At 47.5% G+C, this 24377-nt stretch overlaps 2 protein-coding genes across 3 annotated transcripts; one reads left to right on the top strand and one right to left on the bottom strand.

The window, feature by feature from the left end:
- Positions 1–3408: 3408 nt before the first annotated feature.
- Positions 3409–4761, top strand: Llcfc1 (LLLL and CFNLAS motif containing 1). The gene is made up of 3 exons (XM_069996937.1): positions 3409–3465; positions 3584–3704; positions 4245–4761. Exons 1-3 carry the CDS (start codon positions 3430–3432, stop codon positions 4421–4423), a joined length of 336 nt encoding a protein of 111 aa, XP_069853038.1. The 5' UTR covers positions 3409–3429; the 3' UTR covers positions 4424–4761.
- Positions 4762–4992: 231 nt separating this feature from the next.
- Kel (Kell metallo-endopeptidase (Kell blood group)) lies at positions 4993–23867 on the bottom strand. 2 transcript variants are annotated; one of them, XM_069996936.1, is made up of 19 exons: positions 23717–23867; positions 23341–23418; positions 22751–22892; positions 22339–22518; positions 21123–21247; positions 20707–20853; positions 17722–17784; positions 17438–17626; positions 16952–17088; positions 16059–16188; positions 9025–9135; positions 7825–7923; positions 7555–7632; positions 7127–7227; positions 6860–6970; positions 6661–6743; positions 6272–6441; positions 5876–5971; positions 4993–5256 (listed from the first exon to the last, which is right to left on the bottom strand). In XM_069996936.1, exons 1-19 carry the CDS (start codon positions 23717–23719, stop codon positions 5095–5097), a joined length of 2205 nt encoding a protein of 734 aa, XP_069853037.1. In that variant the 5' UTR covers positions 23720–23867; the 3' UTR covers positions 4993–5094. The 2 variants fall into 2 exon arrangements, with proteins under 2 accessions (XP_069853037.1, XP_069853035.1); XM_069996934.1 differs by having other exon boundaries at positions 6661–6728; positions 23672–23722.
- Between the last annotated feature and the right edge of the window lie 510 nt (positions 23868–24377).

The raw sequence follows: 24377 nt of genomic DNA on the forward strand, positions 1-24377 counted from the left end.
GTGAGTGTGCACACATGTGCTGAAGGACTAGCAGCCCAGCTGGGGAGAGCAGAGAAGGGGTGGAGCCCTTCACAGAGCTGAGCCTGGGGGCACAGAGCCCAAGAGGAGGAAACTTCTGGGTTCTTGGCAAGGGGCTGGGCCACTGAGACCTGAGAGGCTGGGGGTGGGGCTGAGGGATTTGGAGAAGGATAGAGTCCTGGAAGGGGGGAGGGGGCTCCCACAGCGGGATGCAGGAGCAGACACTGTAAAGGCTTCTAGCTCAGGAAGCAGGCAGGTCCTGGGTTAACCCCAGGTTCTTTCCCTTGACAGGTTTAGGTGAGTATTCTGAACCTCCCTCTCCTCGCCTCTGCCATAGGGCTAGCAATTGTCACATGGAGGTGTTCATAAGGCACCATGGTCTCCTTCAAAAGACCCCACCGATTGCTTCTCTCAAAGCTACACCGGGGATCTCAGTCCCAAGAAGGGTTATACCATCCAGGCTATCCCTGGATGTGAGGACTCCCTCCACCCTTGCCCAGAGAAGCGCCAACTGTCAGGTCTCCAGGGATGTGTACCACAGGGGATTCCCCCACAGGGCCCTGTGTTTTGCTGGAGGCAAAGAAATCTTGGGACCCTGTCCAGGAATAAGATAGCAAGAGGAATGAGTAATAAGACACTCTTGTGTGATGTTATCACACGAATGGCTCCTGTGTTTCCTTCTGATTGTTTTCAAGGAAGCATATAGTCAGTGATCATATGGAAATCAGGCAAGAAAAGTCCTCTGATTTCTGAGTGAGAAGGCTATGCTCCGAGAGGGAACTTGATCACCTCCTCCCCAACTTGGGGACTAGAGGCACAATGAACTGGCTTTGACTTGTGCCATCTCAGCTTCCAGTAAACCACTCTCCAGACCTTGTGACAGCTTGTGAAACGTCTGGCCATCGAGAGGAGAGACTTGTTTGGGATATGTGAGGAATCTTCCTCTGGGGTCTTCTTTGGGCCTCCCCTGTGAAAATTGAAGGAGGGGTAAACAAAAATATAACCTTTGGAGAAGGACAAGAATTGAAGAGAAAATAAATAAGCCAAGGAAAAGAAGAGGAGGTGCCTGAGACAGGGAGGGGAGGGGGGAGGGGGTCACCTTGTGAGACATTTTTCTGCCTCACCGGGAGGTTGGTCTCTGAAGCCTGGGGACTTGCAGTCTAAGGAGATGGAGGGAGTGATAACGTTGAGGTGGGGGTTTTAGATGCCTTGATAAGCCCCACAGGTCGGGGGAAGGAGCCCTTGCCAACCCATAAAGCTGATCCTCCAGGGGGGTGGGGCAGGGAGGGACTGCGGTGAAAGAGGTTGGCCTGGTCAGAGCCGCACAGAGCCGGCGCGTGGGGTTAGCCACCCTGGGTCCAGGAAGGACTAATGTTCAGAGCTCCCCCCCCATTCCTGGGTGTTCAGTCCTTCCCAGCAGGGCAGACACAAGGAACCTGTAGGGGAAACAACTTGTTAGAACAGAAGTTTGTACCCCCCCTCTTCCCCCTCTGACTTTTCTCTCTGCCTCTCTCTCATCTTGTTGATCTTTTCTATCTTTCCTCTCTCTCCCTCAACTCAGTTCTCCTCCACTTTCCACAGCAAGCACACCTACAGCCTGTCTTCCACAGGTGGTTCTCTCTGCTGGAGCAGGAGGGGGTGGGTGGGGAGGGGGATGAGGCCCCTGGCTCAGCCTTCAGGCCCCAGAGACCTTTCAGTTTGACTCTTACTCTGACATAGAACCAAGGAGGAGGAGACATTCTGATTGTTACACCATCACTCCACAGCTCCCCAGACATCTAGGAAAGGGATTGCCACATTTCATTTTAATCCTACATGAGTAGCCATGATCATTGCGTAGTTGGTGGAAATTAAGGTTTTTGTTTCTTAGGATACTTTAATAATACTTTATGCTTTTATAATAAGGGGGGAGGGATGTGTTAAGGAATTACTGGTCCCTGCAAAGATCTACCTAGTAGGACACTCTAGGAACCAAGCAGGTGAATGGAGAGGAGGTGGAAGTTAACGAGGGTGTCAGTCCAGTCTGGTCCTTTCCATTCTGGCCTGTACCTCCTGTGTCTGCCCTACCCATTCATACCTACAGAGCTGGCCTCTCCACCTGCCAGGGAACCGAGGCTCCTCCCCCTAAAATAGCCAGGAGGAGATTAGTGATTGTAGTTTTTTCCATGTAAGAGGCTTGTTCTTTGGATCTGCAGGTCAGTGAGTGCAAGGTAGGGTAAGGAAGGTCACCAGCTGCTTGAGTCCTTCCTCCCCCACCCTAAGTACCCCTCCTGTACCACTCCCAAGTCCCCTGTCACCTGACTTGGCTCACACGGAAATAAGAGGTGCCTTCTGCTGTATGTGGGCTGGCCCCCTTGTGAGCATGCCAGCTAGCATGGGTAAACTCTGTGGGAAGGAATCTCAACATCATGCACTTTTCATAATTCCCTCTTTTGGGAAGGGTCCATGTTTCTGCACATACCCTTGCCCCTGTATTTGTGTGTTTCCTTCAGACACGATATACACAGAAAGCAGAGCTGGTTTGAGTCTCCTCCCATCCCTAGCAGCCAAGCTGACCCTCTTGGTCTGTACCGCTGCTTCCGGTTTTCCCTGGAAGACCCTTCATCCTGCTCCCCAAATCACAACCTTCCATCTCTGCCAGGAAGCTAATGAGCCAATGCTCACCAGGCTTATGACAGCATGGGTATTAAGGGACTGGAGTAGACCTTCTACAGCTCCATCTTTTAGGGTTTAGGTTCTTGATTTCCAGCACTACTTTGTCTCTTGGAGATGTATCTGTAACCACTTTTTTCCCCTGTGTATTGGAGTACAGGAAGGTATGAAATAAGAGGGAAAAGTATTTTGATTGGAAGAGACAGGCAGGCAAAGGCTAGAACAGGAAAGGGGAAACACTAGGGAAGGATGAGGAGAAAATAGCTTCTGCTTGGGGGTAAAACATCTGCTCTCTGCCCCTGAACATGCACTCTGTGTATCTGTCTGCTTCTGTTCTCACTCACGCTCCCTCCCTTCTTCACCCCCCACCCCACGCTCCTCTCTTCTCTCTTTCTCATGATTACACAAAGTCTGTGCCTTTTCTTTCCTTCCTGTGCTTCACCCTATCCTTGGTAAACGACATCCTCTTTAGCAGGAGAATCTTTCCTTTTGTGGACCTCCATCTCCTCATTGGTATAATAGGTGTGAGAATACTGTTGATTTTGGAATGCCAGTGGCTATGTGAATCTAACACTAGACTGGATGTATAGGTCTTTTGCAAGTTCTTAAATTCTTTTAGTTTTCATCTTCCTAAAAACTTGCACCATCTACTACTGGCTACTGCTCATTCTTCTGCCTGGCTGTGGAATGCCGCAGTGAGTCGGAATGCGGGTCACAGCATGGCTGTGATGTCATAGAGCACATGAAGTCAGTGGTCCTATGGAAGAGAAGAGGAGAAAGCACCACTGGGAAGGGGTAAGGTCGGGGACAGGGGCAGGGAGGGAGGTGGGGAGGGAGTCTGCTAGGCACTGGGGGCCTGGGGGCCAGAGACAACAGGTGGGTGGGCAGGCCCATGACTTCCCTGGGCTCCCAGCTCTGCAGGGCAGCATTCCTGGTAGCCATCTTGCTGCTGCTGTGGATGAAGGGGGTGAAGCCTCAGAAGGGCAGCCCAGACCCCGATGACAGGAGCCAGAAAGAGAACATGCCCTCTACAGGTAGGTGGAGAAGAGGGAGACAAAAGATTGGAGGAGGTAAGGATCAGATCTGTTTGAGGTCAAGCCCTAGCAGCTAATGAGACATGAGGAGAGACATGGGATGGGTTTGTACAGTGAGAAGTACTCCAGCTCCCTTCTCTCCAAGTGTGAAATGTCTGGAGCAGGTGTTCTTGTGCAGAGCACACCTTGGGTTACCTGTCATTACATGCAGCTTCTGAGGGGTGAGCATGAATGTGTTTGTCTAGCAGGAGGGTCCCTGTCTTTCGGCTGCTTGAAAATGTTCCTCGGTCCCCACATTAGTGGAACCCTTTGGAAGAGGCAACTAGTGTTAGAAGCAGGTGTCTGTGTGTGTTTGGGTTGTGGTTGAACTGAGATCAGAAAAGACCTCTGGATGGAGTATCTTTGACCTCTGATCAAGGTCAAAGATGTAGCAGAACACATCATCCTTCATGTTCCCTTAAGACCTTTACTACTTCCCCCTTCTGGTCCGGGCAGGTCAGGATTGGGACTGCCTATCCTTGTTCCTCTCCCTATTTCCAGAACAAGACCAGGAACAGTTCGAAGAGCATTTTGTGGCTTCCTCTGTGGGTGAGCTGTGGCAGATGATAGATATGGCCCAGCAAGAGGAAGACACAATCTCAAAAACAGCAGCTGTTCGAGACCACTTCTTCAATCTAGCCTTCTGCTTTAATCTGGCCAGCATCATGGTTTTTTTATAAGAGAAATTGAGGCTGAGGTGGTGGCCTGGCTCCTAAACGAGGACCTCGATGTCTATCTCCGCTTCATGATGGCTTACTGACTCTCCTTTCCTGGATGGGCTCCAGGCCATGACCCCCTCCCCTGAAGGACTTACACCTCCCTCCCTGCCTCTTGGATGAAGCACCTGGCCCCAGGATGCCACAGCAGAAACAGCCGCCATTGCCACTGCTTGATTGCTGTCCCCACCCAGAGCTCCCTGTCCCACGGCCAGAGACACCAGACCAGCTTTGTCCAAAACAACAGATTAGTGAGAGGAGACAGCAACAATTAAATAGCAATACAATTCTGAAAAGAAAAAGAGATAGCTTTCTGAGATTTAGTGTAAACTCTTGGGTCTCTAACTTGTTCTGTTTAATTGCCCGGCCTTTGGCTCACTAACTGACCTTCAGACCCATCAGCTCATCAATCCTTGGTTCTTTTTTTTTTTTTCCACTTGTGCCCATGGAGCCCTTCTTGGCACATTTCCCTCTTATCTTTTCTGACTTCTAGGAATAGAACATAACAGGAAAGACCATTAAGAGATGGCAGATGCCAAGTGCCAGCTTTTATTGAAGAGGAAAGAATGTCTCCGACTCCCTGGTTATGACCTGACAGGTGTGTGCAGGTGCCTGTGGTCTCTTGGATAGTCGAGTTACCAGAACTGGCAGTGGCTGGAGGGGTTCATGGGGGTACCGTGCGGACAATGGAAATTACTGGCAAAGGCTGGGTGGTTGCTGAGGGGTCCATTGACTCGAAGACTGGGAGGGCTATGAGTGTCCCGAGGGTCCTGAGCATTGAGTTCTCCACACATCACCTGAGGAGGAAGGTAAGATTGACAGGGCAGGGCAGACACTGGGGACAAAGAGGCCTCCACGGGGAGCAGAAATAGATGTCCAAGGAGAAGTCTTCACATGTGCATCATTTAATCTAGCACTGGGAGTGTGGAAGGCCTGAAGAGTGCAATTCCACCATTCATAAAGGCCCTGATCTATAGTCTAATGGAAAAGTCCCATGAGGGAATTGTGTTAAGGAACTGAGGCAAGGGGTACAAGGCTCCGAAAGGAGTTCTGTCGACTTGGAACCACTCCTGGGGGTGAGATCTCTGAGAGGAATTTAATAATCAACCTGTTAGTAGGAACCTGTTTCTGAGGTGCCAGAGAAGAAAACAGCTGGCCTTCTCTCATGGCAGGATTCGGAAGTAGAGAAATTTTTTTCTTCTTAATTTGGGAGGCAGGGAGGGCACAAGTGGCTAGAGTTGGGTTGAAATACTTGTCATGGTGTGCAGGCTGGCTCCAAAGGGGTTGACAATATGACATCTATGGCAGCAGGTGGGGTTATGTGGGCAGGGTATGTTAGAGATACACTACCATAAGCACCAGTGATAAGGGATTTACTGAAGAAAGCTGCAGGGGGGGTGGGTAGCAGTTGCATACCTGGGCATAACTTCGGAAGAAGAGCTGGTGTGGGGTGAAGGCCTTGCCAGGCAGGGTGGTCTCCCCACGGTACAGTAAAAGCCTCTTGCTGTAAGCCTGCACAAGAGGATGAGTTGGAGACTTGCCTTTAAGCTTCAGACCCATGAGCATTGGGAATGCCTGCTACCCAGTACCCCAAACCAGGTCATGGGCCTTCTTCAGCAATGTACTGACACCCCGGTCAGAGCCAGAAGAAAGAGGACTCGTCAGGATCGACAGAGCAGCTGAGGGATCTCTCAGAGGGGATAGGAAAGGCAGAAAGAGACACAACCAGGTTGGGCCCAGGGGATCGTGGAAGGTGAAGCTGAGGACAGTTTCTAGTCTGCTGGCAAAAATGGGTCACGGTCACTGACGCACCTGCAAAGCAATGGCCAGTCCAACCATATCGGCAGTATTCTCCAGGAGAGGGTGGCAGCTGTTGAAGGAAGGTCTGATGGAAAGCGGGAAGGCGGCATAATGGTTCTCCAAGCACAGAAGCACCTCCTGTAGGGCGTGGGGATCACAGGCTTGGAAGCCTCCAGGGAGTACTGTTGAAAATGAATCAGAATGAACTGGTAGAGGACAGGGGTAGGGAATGGGGGGGGGCGGGAAAGACATGGAAAAGTACCCCAGACTGATAGAGCTCCCAGGAACACTGCCCCACCTGGAGAGGCCTTGAATAATCTTCCTCTTCCCTCTATAACCTCCTTTGAGATCCTCCCTTGGGTTCCCTGTGGTTCCCACTTCCCAGTGGTCCCATTACCCACAGAGCTGGTGGGAGATGTTCAGGAGCTTGTGGGCCATGATGATGCCAGCAGCGCCAAAGTTCACCGCTCTAGGGAACAAGAGCCTGTCTAGCATTCGTCAACATTGTTTTACCCCAGCTCTCCAACCACCAATCCCATCCTTTGTAACATGTGAGTCTTCTTGAGAAACCCTCTGCCCACTCTTATAGAATGGCCATACCTTGGGTAGTCAGGGTGGAAGAATGGAGGTTGGAGAAGGCCAGCTGGGAAGACCAGCACGTGGTCAGTTCTGGAATAATAAGCATTGACTGCCCAGGGAGACACTTGCCATCTGTGGGGAGAGCACACACAGGCATAGCTGTATCATTCACTGCCCCCCAACATATACACAGTCTCCCCTAACCAGGATCAGAGCTCCTGTCCCTTTCCTATTTGTTAGCGATGGGCTATCTCTGGGAGGGAGTGTCCGTCTCCCTTGCATTCATACCTGTGGGAGGAGAAAGGCTGCAACAAACTCTGGACATTTCTAGCCTGAAGAGACCGGACAGAGCTCAGTAAAGACTGCAGGAAGCTGGGTCCGATTTGTATCTGAGGAGAAGGCAGGAGGTGACTTAGATTCTCAGAAACGGATACAGATGGGCACATAGGCTCTTACACACAAACAGCCACAGATTACTGGAGGTGACAATCATAACATAACACAGTGTAGTTGTTCTTCAAGTGCAGCAGCAGCCAGATAAATACACATAGGCCTGTCACAGAGAACAGGTGTGTGTGCATGCACAAGCAGGGGTCAGTCTTCTCTGACAAGACACAGCCCACACCAAGACAAGAAAGAGGTTGGTTAGCAAAACATCCATAGGCAGGGAGGCAAAAAGTCAAGGTGGTGGAGAAGCAGAAAGGGCAAGCACCCACATCACTGTATTCCTGGCTGGCCACATCTGGCTTCAGGGCCCATTGGGGGGCCCCCATCTCCACCTTCAGTTGGGTGACCTGGGGAGACACAAAGGTGGTACTAACCTAGTACTCGCCATGAGTCTCTCAGAGCCCTCAATACCATCTTCTGGGATGTGTGTATAATGTGGCTCTTTTTTTGGGGGGGGGACTCTCTTCTATCACTGTCTCTTGATCCACTGCTCTCTACCCTCTAAACATATCCACACTGGCCCGCACTCCTAGTTTTACCCTGTCCAGGGCCTCTTTCCGGGTCTCTTCACTTATCCAGGGAAGCTTTTTGAGGTACAGGACGAGGGCATCCTTGATCTTAGTGAACAACTCTGTGGCCTGCGGGGAGTACAAAGGTGGAGAGAGGGCAAGGTCAGGACTGGCATCATCTGGGCCCTGCACAACAACCCCTGATTCTGGAAGCAGTCTTGTCCCAAGAGATGCCTGAGCTCAAGGAGCTAGCAGAGAGCAGCTCAGAAAGACCAGGGGAAACAGGAAGGTCTATTTCCTAGAGCTGTGGATTTGGAAAGGCAACTCTAAGTGCACAAAGGGAAGCAGAAGCAGCTTCCCCCAAGAGTAGACCAGGAAGATGGCTCCTTGCTGTAGAGAGAGCTCAAGCTAATGATTTCTTATTCTTGAGGAAGGTCAACTGCTCAGAAAGCAGAAGAAAAAGAGGCTGTGGTTCCTCTCTGCTCTCTGGGCACGTGCCCGCACACGTTCCTCCTTAAGGCAGATGTTCCCTCTCTTTCATTTCCCTGAGCAATTCTGCTGTCCAACAAGTTGAAGCCTCCTCAGCTTAGTCTCCGTGTGTACTTCCTGATCTCCTAACCATTTAACCTTATGCATGTAGCTTTCTTGAAGGAAGAGAATGAGTGACAACACCAGACTGCCTGAGTTCAAATCCTGAGTGTGGTATTGGCCTTGTCCAAGTTATTTAGCCTATAAGTGCCTGAATTCTCTATGCTATAAAATCAGGATGATAATAAGAACTAAATAAATCAGTCCATACAAAATATATTGTTTTGATAAGAGTCTGCAGCCTATATGGCAGGTTCTCACAAAATACTCATTCTAGATACTCTGTCATCATCATCCTATGCTCATATTGTATCATGTGTTATTCAAAAGTTGTAGACAAACAGGGAGGAGTCTTAAAGGTCAAGGAGTTTTATTTTCTCATTTTATGGTTGAAAAAACACAGTACCAGGAAAGCCAGGTGACGCGCCCAAATTAGTGTGTGTTGTGAATACTTCATGTCCTGTAGCTGAATAATGCTGCCCAATAGATGGAGCTGAGCCCTGGGCTCTGCCTTTAGGTAGACGTTCCCTACTGCCAGATTCCCAGCCATGCATGCCACTGAAGGGCACAGGCCATAGAGCCCGGTCAAGGTGTGTGGTGGGAAGGGTAGAGGGGCATGGGGAGGGAAGAGTTCTCACATACAGCACTTTGCATTCTCTGGCCAAATGCCTCACGAACAAATAAGGCTGCCAGCGTAGGCTCAAAGAAAGTTCCCGTTTTCTCCACACACTTCATCCATCGTGGTTGGGCTGGCTGTAGAGACAAAGCTGGAATGAATGAATGCTATCTAGGATTCTCTTCTCGCTTTTTTTTTTTTTTTAGGACAGTCTTGTCTAGAACTTTAGCCCAGAGGATGTACCCTTTAGTGGGATTTTGGGGCTTATCTCCATTTATCATCTCCTCTGCTGATACACACTGCTATTCAGCCAGGAAGAAGCTTGCTGCCGCCGCCTCCTCCTCCTCCTCCTCTTCCTCCTCCTCCTCCTCCTCCTCCTCTTCCTCCTCTCCTCCAAGACTGAGACAAATGGAGCAAATTTTCTTATTCATTGCCTATTGATTTGAATGCAAGAGCCCTGGGAGCCATCCCTCTGAAGATCAGATGGTTCCTATGAAGAGGAGGAGGGGAAGCTGAGCACTGTGACTCACACCCACAATCTTAGCTAGTCAGGAGGCTGAGATCTGAGGATCTCAGTTTGAAGCCAGCCCTAGCAAGAAAGTCCATGAGACTCTTATCTCCAATTAACCACCAGAAAACTGGAAGTGGTACTGTGGCTCAGAATGGTAGAGTGCTAGACCCTGAGTTCAAGCCCCATAGCTGACCAAAAAGATAAAAGAGGAGGGGAAACCAAACTCTGATCCCACCCAACACATACACGGCTCCGGGGATGACCTACCCTCCTATAATCCTTTGCTCAAAATAGAAGTTGATGACTGTAATGTCCTTTCTCTACTATGGCCAATGCACACTGTCCAAGTGGGTGGAACATCTTATTATGGAGAAGAAAATCACCAATAAAAGTGGACTTCAGATGCTATATGATTTGCTATGAGATGAGCAAACAGCAACAAATGACAAAGTGCATAATTAAAAAAAAAACAGTTAAACTTGGCCAAATCAGACCAAGAAACTAGGATGGGAAGTTGGAAAGTTTAAGCTTCATAAACACAGAGGCCATTAGGAGCAGCAAGAGAGCCATTGGCATGTTTGTTTGTGGGTTTATCTCTTTTATCTCTCTGTTTTCTAACAGCAGGGCCCAGAGATTGGAAATAGATGCTGGGGAAGCTTTCAGTAGTGGACTTGGATGGATCTGAAGAGTTGGTAGAGGGATAAGCTCATAGATGACCTAGTGTGAACAGAGCCAGGGGAGAGGAGCCAGGGAGCTGGCTTATGGGTACTAAGCTGTACAGTTATATTAATATAGATTAAAAGAGATAAAGCTGTAACACTTTATTCCTTTAGCTTATTTATAAACCAAAGAACGGTTGGCCAGGTGGTGAAGAGGGTGCCACTAATGTCCTCAGCACAAGAGGGCTTGACTTAAGATGTGCAGGGGTGAGTCTATGGAGCAGCCCAGGAATGGAGAATCATTGCAGTAGTGGGTAACAAGGAGACGCTTGTCCTGAGCCTGCCAGTGAGACATTATTTTGGACATAGCCATTCACTTCTGTGTGTTCTGCTTCCTACACCATAAGGTCTCTTCACATCTTTTCTAACAGAAACTAGGGACTTTTTTCTGGGGTGGAGGCATGGTTCGGTTAGTAGAACACTAGGTCAATGGGCAAAAGCAGCAGAGTTACCACGCTTGACTCCCAATCTCAGGCCTTTCTATAATGTGCTATTTGGACCTTAGAAACCAGGAATTGAAGGGAAATACGTTTGCAATGACTGACTCAAGTGGCCAATTTCAGCATCCTTACTGCTCCAACAGGCTTGGTGCCAGGAACACCTTTTCTCTACTGCTGCTACATGTGGGGCAGCAGCAAAGAGTACAAGCAGGGTTTGCCCTGGAGCCTGCTAGTGAGGACTTCTCAGCCCTTTTCACACCCCAGACTCTTGGCTGTTTCCCCTTTGCTAATGACTGAACCATTATTCAACATCCTTTGCAGTGGGACTTGGCTACTCAAGATAATAGACACCACTCAGGCTATGACGACTGCTATCTCTCCCTCAAGACACAAAGCGATGGAGTATTCAACAGTGATGTGTATGTGTGTGTGTGTGCGTGCGTGCATGCACACAAGAATGAAAAGAGGAAAAACAAAAGAGAAAAACAGAAGAAAGAAGGGAGAGAGAGAGGAAGGAAAGAGAACAAAATGAGGAAGAATAGAACAAAATAAGGAAGGAAAGAAAAAGAGAAAAGGAAAAGAAAAGATACAACCAGAGGAAAAAATCTTATAAAGGATGGAAATAATATTGCAAATGCAAGACAGTAGAGTTCAGTGGTTTCATTTTAGAGCATTGAAAAAAATGCCTATCACTTCCAAACCATGAACAACAATAATTAAGAAATGATGGAAGGGCTGAGAAGGTGGCTCAGTGGTAGTACGCTTGCCTTGCATGCATGAGGCCCTGGGTTCGATTCCTCAGCACCACATAAGCAAAAGGAACAAAGGCGGAAGTGGTGCTGTGGCTCAAGTGGTAAAGTGCTAGCCTTGAGCTAAAGAGCTGAGGGACAGCACCCAGGCCCAGAGTTTAGGCCCCACGACCGGACCCCCCCCCCCCCAAAATGACAGAAATCATGAAAAATTCCTAGAGTCTGGGAAGAAGTAACAATTGGCCAATCTTTAATGAGGGTAAAGTAGAATTTAGGGTCTACAGGCCTGTGGGAAATCCTTAATGTTCTAAACAAAGTTCGGGGAGGAATCAGTAAAGGAGTGGTTTTTGAACAACGTATAACTATTAAGGTTCAGAATGGGATCACTGAGGACAAATAATACCAATAATACCAAACTAATAAAAATGTTGAGGTAATAGACTCCTTAAACTATGGTGTAGAGAGACTAGGAACCACAGACTAAAATAGCAGCATGTGATAACGAAGGGCAGTGGGCTGACATCAAAGCACAAGGCCCAAGGGACTCAGTACCCCCAGCTGAAATGAGGTGCATCCATTTCACACAGACAGACATCTTCTGGGCACTTGAAAAGGTTAGGCAGCATCAGCTGGCACTGCGCATGCACGCACTCGCAGGGCAGAATTCTGAATGCTGGCATGCCATCTGATCTTTAAATGTTGGCAATTAATTCAGAGTTTGTAAATTAGATCAAAACCCAACAAAATATATCTATACACTAATTTCATCCTTGGTGGCCACCACAATTCGTCCTTTAAACAGAATATTAGCTAGTGTGAATGTTTGACTTACATCTCTGGGCTTTGGACATACCAGTTGTAAAAATGAGAACAATGCCTGTTCTACCTTCTGCCCGGGAGAAAATGGACCTTCAAAGAATTCCACTGGAATTCCATTAACATTGCTTTGAACATTCTAATAACTGTCTGTTGGCATTATCTTAACATCAGCTAACACCACAAGTTACGTCTTTGTGAATTAAATGTAAAATCAATGCTAAATGATAGTATAATGTGAGTGGACTCCTGTCCCTCTAAATAAACAGCAATGATGAATGACTCAGAGTTAAGATGACTTTGTTGATCTTCCCACAATCATGACTACATTCTTTCGAACTTCCTTTGCTGATTTGGTCTAACACCACTCTATATGTTTTATTGAATCTATTCTTTTTCTCCCTTTACTGGAATATATATGCACGAAGGTAGGAATGCTTGTCCATTTTGCCAAGCGCTATATCCCAAATGCTTAGAGATGAGCCTGTCATCTAGTAGTCAATACACAATAAACATTTGTCACACAAATGAATTGAGGAATTTATGTCATTAATAACCTGAACCAAGCTCTCCCTTCAGCATCTTAACAGTAGTCTGAAAAAAACACTGATTAAAATTGAAAATCGCCCAAGGTTGTAAAGGAAATGTAATAGAAAAGAATTTTGAAACAAAGATTTCAATTACCTGAATAAATTGGGATGTTGGGTTGAATATAAATAGCAATCACAAATATGAAATCTTTCTACTTCCCCAAACCCAGCTCTACAGGTTTCATAAAAAACCTGACTCAGAATTAACCAAATCCAGATAATGAGACCTAGCAAGGTTTTAGAATAAAGATCCTATAAATTAGAATTCCTTTGGAAGAATGTGGTGAAAAGACTATCATTTGGCTAGAACCAAAAAGTTTGGTCAAATCAAACCCCAAACTTTGGTGTTATCCTTGATGCCCAAAACTCTCTTACACTGTAAGCCAAGAAATCCTAGTGCCTCTCTTCAGAATTTTTTTTTTTTTTTGTCAGTCATGGGGCTTGAACTCTGGGCCTGGGCACTGTCCCTCAGCTCTTCAGCTCAAAGCTAGTGCTCTACCATTTGAGCCACAGTACCACTTCCAGTTTTCTGGTGGTTTATTGAACATAAGAGTCTCTCAGACTTTCCTGCTCAGTCTGGCTTTGACCCCTGATCCTCAGATCTCAGCCTCCTCAGTAGCTAGGATTACAGGCCTGAGTTACTGGCGCCCCGGCTCAGAACTTCTTTTAAGATGTAAATCAAGTGTGTTCCTCTGCACATCCCTGTTTTGTGCATTGGAAAGCAGAGTCCTCACTGTGACCTGCCAGCCCGGCTCTCTTCTTCCGCCTCATTCCCACTTGGCTGCTGTCCCATGCGCTCCACTCCAGTTGCTCCATCACTGTTTCTGACACTGGGAGCTGGGCTTCAGCAGCAACAGTGGGCCCAGTGTTGAATGCAAGCCACATGTCACCTCTTCTTAGCCACAACCACGAGGGACATTCCTAAACTCACCAACTTTTAGCCCTATTCTCTGTTACAAAGAGATGCTACCTTTTTCTTTACCATGAAACTCCTTCCTCCCTCTAGATATTCCTTCTAATCCTACCTGCTGCAGAAAAACAAAACAAAACAAACTACTCCAACCACCTATCTTAGGAACCTGTTCCTAGAATTCTCTATGAACACAGCACCAAGCACTTCGTGCTAGGAGCAGTCAGTGACTGGTAACTCAAGCTACAGAAAATGCAAAGCAACAAGTATTTGCTGTCTTGTACTTTACTGAAAGGTTTGCTAAGCCAATGTTTGGAGCCTTCGTGTATTTCTCAATCCTTTGGTTACAAACAGCCACATTGGCCAAAATAGATCTATTTTGGAGCCTGTTCCTTCACTTTGCTTATGAGCAGTGAGCAATGTGGTCTTAGGGAAGTTACCTAGCTTTTGTGCACCTTTATTTGCACCTGTGAAATAGGATTAAAAACTCAAACATTTCTGAGAGGATTAAATGAAGTAATCTTTGCTAAGCCCTACATACAGTTCTTGACAGAGACTAGCCAAGAGAGATCAGCTATCATCATCATCATCATCATCATCATCATCATCATCATCTCTCATGTTTTGTTGTTATTCCAAAAGGTGAAGTGCTTTCTCTAAGGTCACCCTCACGGTTTGCTGGTAGAGCTTGATTCAGCTTCAAGGCCAAGGGCAAGTCTGTGCCCTGATGGAAAGGTGGTGGCTTCAGGACTTGTGGGCCTCCTACATTCTTTGAGCATGAGTCTCAGCACTGGCATTCTGACACCTTCCCAGACATGACATCAGGCCATGGGTGCTGGGATTTACAGGAAGCTATTTGTTGCCTGGAATTTTGCAGCAAGCCCACGAAGAGAAGCTGGGGTTCTGATGGAGAGATAGACTGGTTCCTTGGGAACTTGCCCCAGGCCCTCCTGGTGAAGGCCTTGAGAGTGGAAGGATCTAGAGCACCAGGAGGAAACACACAGACCCTGAAGCCAGACTGTCATGGTTCAGCCCCTTGCTCTAATCATTTACTATGGATTTTACCATGGTCAGCTTCCTTAATACTGCATATCCGTTCCTCCCCTTTAAAACAAAGATAAAATGATGCTCATTGTACCCTATGGGAGTTTAAGAATCAAGCTGGTTAACAGACCGGAGAATTTAGGGAAATGTCTAGGACATGTTAAGCTCTTCATGGGCAATAACTACATTCTACTTTCTGGAAATATGATTGCTATATTTCCCTTCCCCGAATCCACAGATACATTTAGATTTCTTTAAAGTTGAGTAATGGTCTACAAATTAATATTAAGAAAATGCTTTTCCCCTTACAATCTGAGGCCTTCACTGAGGCTGGGGTGTATCTAATTTTTTTGTGTGTGCCAGTTCTGGGGCTTGAATTTGGAGCTTGGGCGCTGTCCCTAAGCTTTTTTTTTTTTTTGCTCAAGGCTAGCACTACCACTTGAACCAAAGCTCCACTCCTGTTTTTTTGGTGGCTAATTGGTATAAAGGTCTCACAGACATTACTGCCTGGGCAGGCTTCGAACTGCAATCCTCAAGATCTCAGGCTCCTGAGTAGTTAGGAATATAGGCATGAGCCACTGGCACCCAGTAAGATATATCCGATTTACTAGATATTTCTACTTGTATTTGAGTACTTAGGATTTTAAGGTTCTTGCTGGCAACGTATCTCTGCATCTTATAATAAATCCAGTAGATCCTAGTTAGCAAAGCATATTTTCACACAGTGCCTTTTTCGGAGATATTAAAATCTTTACCACAAAGTTCATGCATGATCCAGTAGATCCCACTGCTTCAGAGATCCATTTTTTGTGTGATACACATTGAAATAGTGACCTTGAATTCACCTCCTCTGTGGGGGAATCACTAACTAGAATGAAGTTCCATTCACTGTTTGCTCTGTTTGTTCTGTCTGTGAAGGTTGAACTCAGGCCCTTCAATCATAAAGCTCAGGATAACTGAGCAAATAGTTTAAGGATGACGACAAAGAAAGAACAGTCCTTGATCATTTCAGTCATACATTGAAGCCCTCATACTCAGCAAAAAATCGAAACAGAGTTGGTCAGGGGTTGTGTTCCTAAAGGCAGCCTGGTTCTCAAGTTACCTGCTGCCTTCCCATCCTGAAACCTTCCAAGGAATTCCCAGACGCGGGGGTCCTCTACTCTTTTTTTGGGGGGGGGGTCCTCTACTCTTATGCCCTCTTCCCCTCCTCCCTCAGCAACACATCCCCCAAATCGGCCACCATCTGAAAAGTCTGTGGGCCCCACCCCCTCCTCTCCTCACCATGGGTGGTCCTTCTGTCAGCTCCAGCAGTTTCTGGGTCAGCTCTCTGCGTGCGTCCTGAAATTTACTGTCCAGGGCTGGGGAAAGGATCCCCACTAGCCCGAAGATCATGTGGCTCTGCAAGCAGTCCCTATGGAGACAAAAGAGACCCCCACATAAGCTGAGGGCTCTGGGTTGTCCCTCGATCACCCCTGTGGATTCAGTCATCCTGAGGGCAGCCCCTCTGTATTTATGCTTACAAAATAGCCTGGGTCATGCACACACCCTTTTCTGCTGCGGATTAAGGAATGATAGAAGAAACTGTATAAAGAGAAACACCTGGGCTAAAGGCTGCACTCACAGTGAAGCACACGGATGAATCTAAGTGAATCAACACATCCTGGTGCACCTCAAAGCTGAGGCCTGCGACTTCCCTTTTCCCCTCTGGCTACTCTCCTATCAGGGAGCCTCATTTTAATCTGATGGCATCCACGTGAATGTTCTGTTGCTTCCCTCATAAAAGATGACTAGGAGTTGCCCTGCCAGTGAGTTATTATGGAGAACCATGAGTCCAAGTGCTTGGAAATCAGCTGCAATCTTCAGATGATGGACACAGGGCTGACAGACTCTCCAGCCCAACACACAGCTACATTATGACACTCCCCTGAACCCAACTCCTTCACACCAGCACAACTCATCTTAGAAAGTCTTTCCCATGAGGGTTCCAGAGTCTTCCCATAAAGGTAAGAAATGCATCCCATGCTTTCTCCCCTAGATCATCCCAGGCTTCTCCATCTCCACCTCCCCATCCTATGTCTCTCTCAGCCAAGGTAACCCTGGTCCTGAGCGGAGACTCATGTGTCCTCTGACTTTCCTCCTGGCCCCACGACCTGCCCAACCCCACCTGAGCAAACCTGTGGCTCAGCAGCAGTTGTGACATGTTTCTTAAATAGTCCAGGTCATGGACCACCAGGGGCTGGGAGGGAGTCAGGGACATCGGTGTAAACGTTGCTTGCAAGCAGGACAGCCAATCGATGGCAGGGGCCATTTCCTTAAAGGAGGGACATAAAGCTGAAGGAGAGAGGGGAAGGAAGGGAGAAGGCAGGGGAAAGGGCTGCTCTCTGGATTTGAGAGGGAATAAAAGGAGTGTTGGTAGTGGGAGGGAGGGAAGAAGGGAAGAGGAGGAGGAGGAGGAGGAGGAGGAGAAGGAGGAGGAGGAGGAGGAGGAGGAGGAGGAGGAGGAGGAGGAGGAGGAGGAGGAGGAGGAGGAGGAATGGAGCCAGAAAAAGAAGCTAAGGATGGAAAGGAATCAAGAGCATCATGAGGAAGGAGATAAGGCAAAAATAAAAACAACCCAAGAGAGATCATCAGCCCAGAGTCTGAGCCTCCATTTCAGGCACCTGCAGTTGATCAATAGTGATCTTATTGAAGAACTTGTCCTGTGCCTGCTGCTGTTCTAGGGGCCTCAGAAACTGGGACAGCCTGGAGGTGATGGTGATGGACAAGGAAGCGTGTCGCTGCACATGTTCGGGGTCACCTCCCAGCAAGGTTCCCAGGCGATTCAGGTATGTCAGGTACGCACGCAAAATCTGGAGGAAGAGCAGACATGGTGAAAGCCACCAGAAGCCCCGGCTGCCTCTCTCCTGGTCTCCGAAGGCAGGGTTTTGTCTGTCCACCATCTTACCTGGGCATAGATCTTCTGTTCCTGCTCTTGCTTGAGAGGAATGTCAAACTCTGGCTGGTCTATCTGGACACAAGAGAGACTGGAGAGAAACGGGGAGCATGGGGGATGAAGAGGGCAGGTGTGGGAAGGGAGGGGAGGCACCAGGGAAATGGCTTGGGGGAGAGCACAATATAAAGCTGACAGAGAAGGAGCAAAAGTACAAAGAACGGGAGGGATGAGAAATGAGAGTGTGGAGAAAGGGTCCAGGCGTGGAAACACGAAGCCATTATACAGACATGAAAACGTGTGGCTATTATAACTGGCCTGGAGATGTTCAGCAAGAGAGAGACACAGTCAGTGTTTGAGAAGAAGCTATTCCCTGTGCTAGGGTTACATCAGGGTCAGGAAGGTAACATATCCATGCCAGATGCAATAACCAAGAAGTGTTCAAAACTCAGAAAACAAGATGTTTGTCATTTTTCCTGTAAATTACTGTCATTATTTTTTATTATAAGTATTTTCAAAATAAAGATTTTGGTCCATTTGGGAAAATTCATTTTTAAAAAAATCCACAGTAAGCCAGGCGCTGCTAGCTCATAACTGTAATCCTAGCTACTCACGAGGCTGAGATCTGATAATCAGGGTTCAAAGCCAGCCCAGGTAGGAAAGTCCATGAGACTCTTAACTCCAGTTAACCACCAGAAAACCAAAAGTGGTGCTGTGGCTCAAGTGGTAGAGGACTAGCCTTGAGCTGAAGAGCTCAGGGACAGCACCCAGGCCCAGAGTTCAAACCTCACAACCGACTCCCCCCCAAAAATCCACAATAAGAATTTAAAATTTTGTTCCTCACAGATACTGATTTCTATTTTTGTATTGATTTCTGTTTTTTACAAATATTCATTAAATGTTCTTTCCTGACATTTTGTGTTGGGGAGAGAGCCCTCTCTAAATTTTGCTCCCTACCATCAACCAAGTACTCCACACATCATACCTTAGGTCTAGCCCTGGTATGCCCTTGTGTGTGTGTGTGTGTGTGTGTGTGTGTGTGTGTGTGTGTGTGTGTGTGTGTGTGTGTGTGTGTGTGTGTGTGTGTGTGTGTGTGTGTGTGTGTGTATGCCCATGGTTCTAACTTCCTAACTTTCCTTCCTTCCTTAACACCATACAGTCTATGTTCATTCCTATAACTCTTAAATCTATGTTCAAGTTTCAGGAGTATCTTCTCATTTCCTATTCCTAATCCAAGCTCAGAAATCTTGGGAATCAATAATGGTGCCTTCTTCCTGAAGCTCTTCCTGTGACCTCATCAATGGCAGTCTAATTCTTCCCTGCTCTTACTCTTTCGTGGCTCTCTTTCTACCCCAGTCCCTCACTGTCTCCCTCTGCAGCCCATTCTATCTTTCAGACTTTGAGGTCATGATGACAATTCCAATCTCACCAAACAAAAATGGACTCCTTCAGGGTTTCCCACAGCACCTTTATTCAGTCCCCAAGACCTCCAGAAACACATGGAACTCTTACCTCTAGGACGAACTGCCAATCTCTGGCTTTTCCTTTCTATTTCTACCACTATTTCCATGCCTCAATACCTTCAGCTTAGCCTCCAAAGCTGTTGACTCTACATAAGCTCTATCCACAGCCATCATAACATTGAAAGGCCACACTCATTCTTCTTTTATACCCGTAGTATATCCATAATTATCAAGTCTCCCTGGATTTCTAGGCCAGCAATAATCAGGCCCAAGCCCTTATTTTCAGTCCTATTTTTTTTCTTCCACTGGATCCCACCTACCCTATGCCAAGACCAGTCTTGCCATTGTCCTGTTTTAAAGGAATCACAGCATTCCAAGTACTTCTCTTAACTCAATTTCCCTGTAGCCCTTCTAGTACCTTTTAGCTTCATTTTCACCAGAATAAATCAAGGCTGCTTCAAAATTCAACTCAAGGTCTCCTCTTTGAGCCATTCCTCAGCCATTTCAGATCTGAACCAATCCCCAAAGGCTACACTACTTAAACCTTATACCTTAAAACTGAATTTTGGAACATTTCATACTGATGATCAGTTATTGTGAAAAGAACCGTTATCTCTCAAGGTTGTAAAAGTCTTGAGAGTAAGGGTCAAATATATAACATTTCCATTACGTAAGACACTGGTAGTGGCTACACTACTGAAGCGTTTGCCCCTGTGAGGGCAGCTAGCTGTCTGGGGTGGAGGAACTCCAGCGGCCTGCTCTGAGTTGGCCCACAGTCTTCAAATCAGAGTGTCAAACACTGAGCGCTGGAGGACATGAGATGGCACAAGGACCTAATTCACAAGGACTTAGCTCACAGCTGGGGGATGGTCAGGAAAGACTTCCTGGAAGAGACTCAGAGCCAACATTTGAATCCATGCAAGGATCTTCTAGGCCAAGTGTGGGGAATTATTTCAAGCAAAGTGATAAGCATCACCATAGTCAGGAGGAATATTCTTGGGGGCTTATATGAGTCAGCAGAGCTTAGGATATAAGGGGGAGAAAGGATGTGTTAGGAGATAAGAGTAGAGAACTGCGTAGGGGATCAGCTGGGGGAACATGCAAAGCTTTGCGAGGATTAGGGACCCTATCTTGATGACCTGGTTGTGATCCGTTAAAATGGCAGGCATTTCAACAGAGACAATAGCATCATTATCCTTTTGTTTAGAAAGGCCTCTCTGACAAAAATGAAGAGTAAATATGAGGGGGAAAATCTTAGAGACTGGAGCCCTTGGTTCGAGGTCCAGGAGAAATCCAGATTAGGAAGAAGGTAGGCTGGAACTACTCCAATCTTCCCAGAACTGGCCTTGCTGCTCCTCCTCCCACCCCCTCCTAGTGTCCCTAGCTCTCCCAGCAATCACGTTCTCCTAAGATAGAGTTATTGTCTGAATTGCATATTTGTCTTATCTCCAATCCTGAAACCTTCCTCTGAGAGAGGACGGACTAGAGTTAGAGGTAGGGCAATGTTCAAGGGTGGTTTTGCCAGTTCATCCCTCACCTGGATGACCAGTGTGTGTGGAGGGGAAGGATGAGGTCGAAGATGAGCTCTGAAGAAAGGGAAGTGGCCATATTGACTCATGAGAAGCCTCAGCGTCCGGTTAAAGTCTAAGGAAGTCCAGTTTCCAGAGAAGTTCCAGCCTCCAAGCTGGGAAGAGACGAGATGGAGCTGAGCAGAGGGGTGTGAGACTCACACCCCATTGTCCTGATTGTTCTTCTCCCTCACAGCTTTTATCTCCCAATTTTTGAGCCCTTTGCTCCCTCCAAGTCTCTATATCTCCCTTTCTCGGTCTCAATTCTCACCCTAGGGTCTGATTCTTCACAGAGCAAACTTCCTGCTCCAACTTTGGGGTCACTAAGAAAGAGACATGGGTCCTGTGAGTTTTATAACCAGAAAAGTATCCCAGCTGTTCTCACCTCCTCAATAACTTGTCTAAGGGGACCAGCCCCTGCAGCTTCAATGGCCTCTGTGTCCATGCAAGACTTATAGAATTGGAAGGCTTTCTCCTCCCCAGATCCTGGGTGCCAAGACCCTGGGGCCTCTAGAAAGGAAGCGTGGGAGAATTACAAGAGTGAATGAAGGCCAGTAGAGAGACAAAAGAGGTGAGAATCAAGGAGCTCAGTGGTAAGAAAGGAAAGTTCTCAATATGAAAGGAAGGGGAAAGAGTCATTTGAGGAAAATGGGAGCACAACTCAATTTGGAAAGGATCAACTTAATGGAAAGATAAGAACAGAAAGAAGCAGTGCAGGCAATAGATGAGAAGAAAATAAGAAAAGCAATCAGGAAAACACATAGAAGAAAGGAAAGAAACAGGAATAAGTAGATAAAGGAGAAAGGGTAGACATAGAAGACAAGTATAAGATGATTGAAGAAGTCTGAAAAAAAATCAGTAAACCAGAGAACTTCAGAGCATTTCGGGGAAGGAAACTCATATGGATAGGTTTGGTAAAGAGGTGAAATGGGAGGGCTCCCTTAGTCCAAACTCCCTTTATTACTGGTACCCAGAACATGAACAAACACAACAACCCCAAAACACATCCATCTTAGCCATCTACCTGCTAAGATCTAACCTCCTCTTCCCCGTCTTCCTGGTATCTTTTTATTCCAGTGAGAACACATCTGCATATTTTCTTTTTCATCTCAGTGCTTGAACTGAAAATGGCCTCTTTCCCACTTTTTCCCCATAAAAAGGTGGAAAGAATCCCATTTGTGCCATCAATACTTTATCTAGGTTTCCTTGGGATATAGGACTTGCCTATCTTTTATGTTTTTATTCCCAAGCCCTCACCTCAACCCACCAACTTCCAGCCTCTTAGCTGGTTCACTCTCTCCTTCGACTTTTCCTCTCCGACCTGACTATTGTTTCCATTTTCTTTGTAGACTCCACCTACCCAGAAATATTCTTAATCTCCATTTAGCTTATAGCTTATCTCTCTTCTGTCATATGCTTTGCTCCAACTCAGCTGCCCCTTATACACCACCAATAATGAACACCCCCCCCCCATCACTTTTCCCCCAGTATCTCCAACCTTCTGCTCTGAAAATGACACAGAGAGTTTGGAGAGAGTCGTAGCCCTCCAAGGCTCAGCCCCCCAACTGGCACAGAGAAATCTGGCAGTCTGTTTTCCTCACCTAGTAGTCTCTGCAGCCTGCTTTTGTTCTCTTCTGCCAGAGCCTGAAAAGCATGACTAGTCCCGTTGGCTTTGCCACCACAGGCAAAACTGAAGAAGTCCTCGCAGGGGGCCGCACTGGTGTTTCCGGAGGCTAGGTAGCGAGTCAGGAGCTCCAGACACACAGGTGATTCACAGGGGCCTGTGGGGGGAACAGCTCCGAGCTGAGAGAGGACAGGGAAAGGAACAATAGCTCCCCCAAGGGGCTGAAAAGAAATGCCTAGGGAGGAACGGAGAAGGGATGGGTGGGAAGGAAAGGGTCTGACTAGTGGCCTGAAGTAGGATCCCAGAAGGAGGAAGGGTGAAGAGCCGAGTAACCAGGGGTTCTGACTGAGGGAGACTTCCTAGGTGGGGAATCCCATGATCATGCTTACGAGGACCACAGCTCCAGAAAACATAGAACCAGAGTACAGAAAAACCAATGAGCAGGCCCAAAAGCAGGAGAGTGATCAGCGCCCTCCTGGTCACTGCCCTGTGTTGGCTCCATTCAGCGGGCCGTCCCTCCTCTGCAGAGACCTGTGAGAAGAACCAGGGGATGAAAAAGGTTCCCTTGCACAGAGAGATTTCTGCATGTGCTCCGTTAAACCCAGACTTCTTTAGAACCCAGGGAGATGAGGAAGCCACCTCTCTTGAGGACGGATCACCCAGTGTGGGCATGCGTGGCTCTTTACAACTAGACGACATGATCCTGATGTCATGAAAGAAGCCACTTAAGCGAGGCACCTGTGGCTCACGCCTGTAATCCTAGCTACTCAGGAGGCTGAGATCTGAGGACAAAGGTTCAAAGCCAGCCCGGGCAGGAAAGTAGTCCGTGAGACCCTTATCTCCAATGAACCACCAGAAAACCAGAAGTGGTGCTGTGGCTCAAGAGTGATAGAGCACTTGCCTTGATCTGAAGAGCTCAGGGACAGTGCCCAGGCCCAAAGTGCAAGCCCCATGAAAAAATCAGAAAGAAGCCACTTACCTCTTGGCTCTGAGGAAGAGCCATCCCAGTAGCAGGGCTCTCCTCTCTCAGCTCTTCTCCACTTTGGTCCCCACCATCCTAGAAGTGAGAGAAAGAGGAAGCCAGAGGCAAGAGAAGCTGGGTCAGGAAGGAGGGTCCAATGGTCTTACCCCATTTTGACATCACATCCTTTACATTTTCATCCCGAGAAATGTCCCAGGTGGGCCTCAAAAGAGCCTCATCCCAGAATATTCCATCTCTCCCCTCCCTCTCCTCTCTCCTCCCTTGCCTTCCCCCTTCCATGTTCTCTCCTCTGTGGTGGGGGCCGGGCCTTCACACACAGCCAGCCCACCCCATCCGAGGCAACTGGCTCCGGAAGTTTCTCCACGCCACTTGCCATCTCCTTTGCTTCTGTCGGACTCCCAGAATTCTTCCTGGCTCTTCTCTAGATGCTGGATCTGAAGACTGGGTTTCAGGACCAGGCCTCCCTCCTGCCCCCACCCCAGCCCAGAGGTCCTGGAGAAGGGGCACTTCTGCCACTCTATCCCCTCTTTCCCAGGCCACACACTCTTAGCCTCTGGGTGGAGCCTGTTTATCAGTGGGGGACACTTCAGCCTCTCCCCCTGCTTTATCTAAGCTTCTCAGGGGGGCCCAGGGAGGAGTCTCCCCTCTGAGCAATCTTGCCCTCAGTCTGCTCTTCTTTATCCTGCTCTATGACTTTGCTCATAAAGTTCCTTTATTTCTAGAATATTCCTCCTCCTTTCATTTCTTCTCTGATTGAAATCTCTTGGATTCTTTCATTCCCGGGTCAAATGCCACCTTGTCCATTCACACGGTTCCCAAGCATTCCTAAATGGCTTTTCTAGGAGCTCCATGGTCCTGCTGGTTGTAGGCAGAGTTGAGTATTAAAAAGATCACCCAACTAGGAGACCCTAACCTGCTAATTATTAGCTCTGTGACAATATAAACAAGCCACTTAAACTCTCAGGCAGGTAAGCAAGTTTTGTCATCTGGAAAATGAAGGTAATATTTTCCCATGCCTGCCTCATAGGGTCTGA

The sequence above is a fragment of the Dipodomys merriami genome, unplaced genomic scaffold, assembly GCF_024711535.1.
Source record: "Dipodomys merriami isolate MVZ:Mamm:240054 unplaced genomic scaffold, mDipMer1.0.p SCAF_5, whole genome shotgun sequence".
NCBI classification, from domain to species: Eukaryota; Metazoa; Chordata; class Mammalia; order Rodentia; family Heteromyidae; genus Dipodomys; species Dipodomys merriami.